This window comes from Bombus impatiens, unplaced genomic scaffold (assembly GCF_000188095.3).
Source record: "Bombus impatiens unplaced genomic scaffold, BIMP_2.2 scf_0167, whole genome shotgun sequence".
Taxonomy (NCBI): Eukaryota; Metazoa; Arthropoda; class Insecta; order Hymenoptera; family Apidae; genus Bombus; species Bombus impatiens.
The window spans coordinates 81,949-86,465 of NT_176586.1; the positions used below are offsets into that span (position 1 = coordinate 81,949).

The 4,517-nt window shown below is 32.4% G+C and overlaps 2 protein-coding genes across 2 annotated transcripts; both read left to right on the plus strand.

The window, feature by feature from the left end:
- The first annotated feature begins 2,702 nt into the window (after positions 1–2,702).
- Positions 2,703–3,376, plus strand: LOC117151379. Its single transcript, XM_033319578.1, has one exon. It carries the CDS (start codon positions 2,774–2,776, stop codon positions 3,083–3,085), a length of 312 nt encoding a protein of 103 aa, XP_033175469.1. The 5' UTR covers positions 2,703–2,773; the 3' UTR covers positions 3,086–3,376.
- LOC105680446 lies at positions 3,123–3,694 on the plus strand. Its single transcript, XM_033319577.1, has one exon. The coding sequence runs from the start codon at positions 3,131–3,133 to the stop codon at positions 3,659–3,661; it is 531 nt and encodes a 176-aa protein (XP_033175468.1). The 5' UTR covers positions 3,123–3,130; the 3' UTR covers positions 3,662–3,694.
- Positions 3,695–4,517: the final 823 nt, after the last annotated feature.

Here is a 4,517-nt window from a genome sequence, read left to right on the forward strand (position 1 = left end):
GGTAGTGGTTGAGACCAGTGAAGAGGGTGACTCGAATAGGGGTGGCATATGCAGCGGCAATCATCACTTGACGGATTCAGTGCTCGCTCATTTTGCCTTTATGCACGTGCAAACGCTCGTGGAAGTTAAGTGTACACGAAAAGTGCCAATTTTCGAGGGGTGCGTGCCGCGTCCTATTACACCGGACATGGCCGATCGGAAGCCCACATCGACACCCTACCTTACAACGTTTAACGCGTCAAGTTTTTAAACTTCTTTGATAACTTTAAGCGTTTAAGTGTTTTCGTATGCATTTTGAAAATAATTGTCAGGGATTAGTTCACAATTCTAACATTTTAGGATTTTTTATTGATTGTAATTACTGAACTTCGGTACTTGTTAAAGGGAGTAGAAACTTCAATTGAATTAAATTTAATAAAGTAAAAGAAAGATGAAATTGGATTTAAATCTAATTTTGGATTATTTTGATCTGACTGATATTTGAAAACGGAGCGTTTGCGAAGATGTCATTGTTTATAAATTAAAAGAGATTACAAATATTAAATCAAACAGATACAAGGTTTAAAGAGTAAACTACATTGCCTTTAAAAAATTTTATTCCTGTAAACAATTTCTTTTACAATGATGAAAAAGGCGAATAGCGGATACCGTTAAATTATAAATATGACAAGATATATGCTGAAACTGAATGAAATTTTCAAAGGAACTGTTTGTATAGTCTCCCGTTTATAACTATATATTTAATATATACCCTTAGTATAGTCCGTATATAAAGACTCTGTCATATAAAAACTAATAAAAATTTGCAAACAAGATATACTATTCTATAAAATAAAATTATAAAAGAATGCAATGAGAACAATACAAGATCGTATGAAAATAGTAGATTCTGAAGAAATAATTAAAATAGAGATAACGACACGAATATAATTAGCTACATATAGAGACTGTTAGCACTGATTTTACTTCTTTATCGTTTACATGATTACAAGATCTGATTCAAATCTGATATACATATAATATACGTGTCTGCAGTAGTATGTACGATAGTATAGTCGATGAAAGGGGTATAAAGGGAATCGTAAATTCGATCGGGTATTAAACGGCAGCAGGATTCTGGTATCGATACCTCTTGAGCCACATACTCACGCCCACTATCCTATTTTACTATCAGAACTTACATACTATCAGAAGTTTAGAACTGTACTTGCAGAAAATCGTATGAAAATGCACAAGATTCGCCGTTATTTATTTATTATCAATAAAAACTTTCACTCTACTTTCCCAAATGCTTCGTACGCTTCAAAAGTTTTGTACAAAGTAAGTAGCAAATTTATCGTGTTTTCTAGCACTGCTTGAAATTGAAATAAAAAGGAGGTAAGGTTGATAAATTAATGAAATTTCAATGCTTTTTTTTAGAAAAAAGAGCCTATTTTTGAGAAAAGGATGTATTTTCTAGTCAGATAGTTGAATTATTATGAAATCATTCTTTAGTTTGTAACTACAAGGAGAATAAAATTCTTTAAGAATCATTATAATGATTAATATTATATTAAAATCAAAATAATGATTTTTTATTTTTATTATTTTAATAGTTAGCGGAACAATTAAATTAGTAGTGGATAATCTAACAAGCAGATCATTTTAACTGTAGATCCATATTCAGTTCAAATATGAATTTGCATGGGTATAATTAAAAAGATGGAACCTGGGTAGAGAAATGTTTGATTTATTAAATATTATAAAAGATATTATAGTTCGAATATCTTATACAATTTTACATATCATATGAAATTAAATTCATCATAAGCACATAAAAATTCGCAGTTCGATAATTACAATGGTTTTCATAAAATTTCTGTTAATATTTGCAGAATACATAAAAATTTTATAATGCGAAATTAGGAAGAGATGTTGCTTATGAGCCATTTTTTTAAAGTTTCTCCATTATTGTCTACGCGGAAAAGGAAAAATAAATTTCGTGTTGAAAATTAAAAGCGTTTATAAGGTAGATCGATAAACGTCCGAGTGTCGCTGAACGAAACCAGGCGATAGACGTTATGAAATAAAACTCAGTATAAATGTCAAATGAACTTCCTTTGAGAGAGCTAATTAAAACGCTAGGAAAAGCATCGATATTCGTTAATGAGGATTTCAATCGAAGGCCAATTAGCTAAGAACTGACGACATACAAGTATCTCGTTCATTTTGCCACTTTCGAATGACTGTTGACCTCGAAACAAACATTGTCCCGTTTCTTTCATTTTTCGTGTAAAATCACGACTTAAATAAAACCTTAATTAGTTAGTGACAGATTGGAAATGGAGCGTCGAATTCAAGGCGATCGAATATTCGATCTTCGATTGTTTTCTTCTTCGAGTCTCAAATTGGATTTAACATTAGGTTTACGGGACCCGTCAATTTGATGGATTTCAAACTTCGAAATGAAATATCTAAAAAACCATAGCATTCATTTTAGCCATTTGCATCGTAAATTAATCATTTCATCTAAAGAATTTATACACACAATTATTTTTTCCTAGGCTTTCTTATTTTTGAAATCTGTATGTAGCATACCTATCTCTACGAAACTCATCAAATTGACGGGCTAGCTGATTTCATAAACAATTTTTTTAAAGACAATGTGCAAAAATTTCAGTTATTGTAGACATTTTCTATTATTGTCTCCGCTTATTGTAAGTATTTACAATAGGATAATGGAATTTAGGCACAGTATTTTCTTATTTTGACCAATCCCCCTTTTTTAGCAATCATGAGTAAATCCAAAAGATATAATAAGATATTGAACAAAATTGTCAACATCAATGAAGATTGTTTTGAGGATACCTCCGAAGAAAGTCAGTATGAATTAGGCCAAAGCGAAGCTGACAGTGAAAGTTCTGAATACATTGAAAGTGGAGAGATAGAAGGATCTTCGGATAGCGAAGAGGAACACTTCTTGAAAGTGTGTCGTAACATGCGTATTCTTTCTAGTTCTGACTCCGAGGATGAAAAGACGAGCATTTCAAGCACATCCCAAAATGTAATAGGTGAAATTGAAATTGCAATTGACGGGACACAGTGAATAAAACTGAAAGCAGGCGGATCTAGGAGTAGGACGCCCGTTCGTATGATATTCAAGAATATCGCAGGGCCTACTGGTTATGCTAAGAGAAATATTATGTCGGGTTGTGTAACTAGTGCCTTCGAATTGATAATTGACAGACACATAATGGAACACATAAAAGATTGCACTGAAACCGAGGTGCATCGAGTTTTGAAAAAGGACTGGACAATCACAGTTGCTGAGTTGCGTAGTTTTCTAGGAATTCTATATGCCCGGGCCGCATATGAGGCGAGATCATTGAAAGCCTCCGAAAGATTACAAACAGATAAATTTGCGCTGTTATCCGAAATATGGAACAGATTTATAAATAATAGCCAGGATTGTTACAAGCCATATGAAAATATCTCAATAGATAAACAATTATTTCCAACGAAAGTCCGATGCAGGTTTACGCAATATATACCAAATAAGCCTCATAAATTTGGCGTTAAGTTTTGGTTAGCAGTTGACGTGCAAACAGAATATATTTCGAATGGTTTCCCTTATATGGGGAAAGATGAAACTCGATGCTCAAGGGGAAAAAGGACAAGATGACATTGTTTTCCTAAAATTTATATAAATCAGAAAACTGCGCGTTTACTGTGTATAAAAGTAAACCTCACGTAAAAGCCCTCCTTCCAAGCACCAAACATACAAGTATACAAGTAGAAGATAATTATAAACGTGTTCCAGAAACCATCGCTTTTTATAATAAAACAAAGTTTGATGTGGACGTCATTGATCAGATGGCAAATATAGTGTGAAAGCAGGGAGTTTCCGATGGCCCTTTCAAGCTTTTTTCAACATTTTAGACTTGGCAGCGATAAACGCGTGGATATTATGTAAAGAGTGCACCAAATCGAAAATATCCAGGAAGGAGTTCATACTTTGCCAAAGATCAGACGCTTCATTTCTGTCACCTTTAACGTCAGAAGTGCGAAAAAGTTGCCAAGTGGCCTACTGCAAAAAAATAGAAACAATAATTGTTGTATATATTGCAAAAAGGATCGTATGCGAAAAATGCATAAACAAAATTCAGTATATTTGTAAAAAATGTGCTCAATAAATATGATTACCCTACATCGTTAATATTATTGTTATCATTTCAATCATAATTTTTAAAAAAAGACATTTTACTTATTAACAATTTATTTAAACGTGAACCCTAATGTTCAATTAAGACTTAATTTGAATAAATCGATTTTTTAAAGAAAATGCGTATTTTCGTTTACCCGTCAATTTGACGGGTGCTCGTAGAAATAGGTACATAAAAAACGCCCGTAAACCTAGTGTTAAGATAGAAATATAATATTATAAATATATTCTTAACTCAGAATAATAGTAGATTGTGATACTATTCGAATTAAAATTTTAACAGGTTCGAACGAAGTTGTATTTATTAAACTGATTC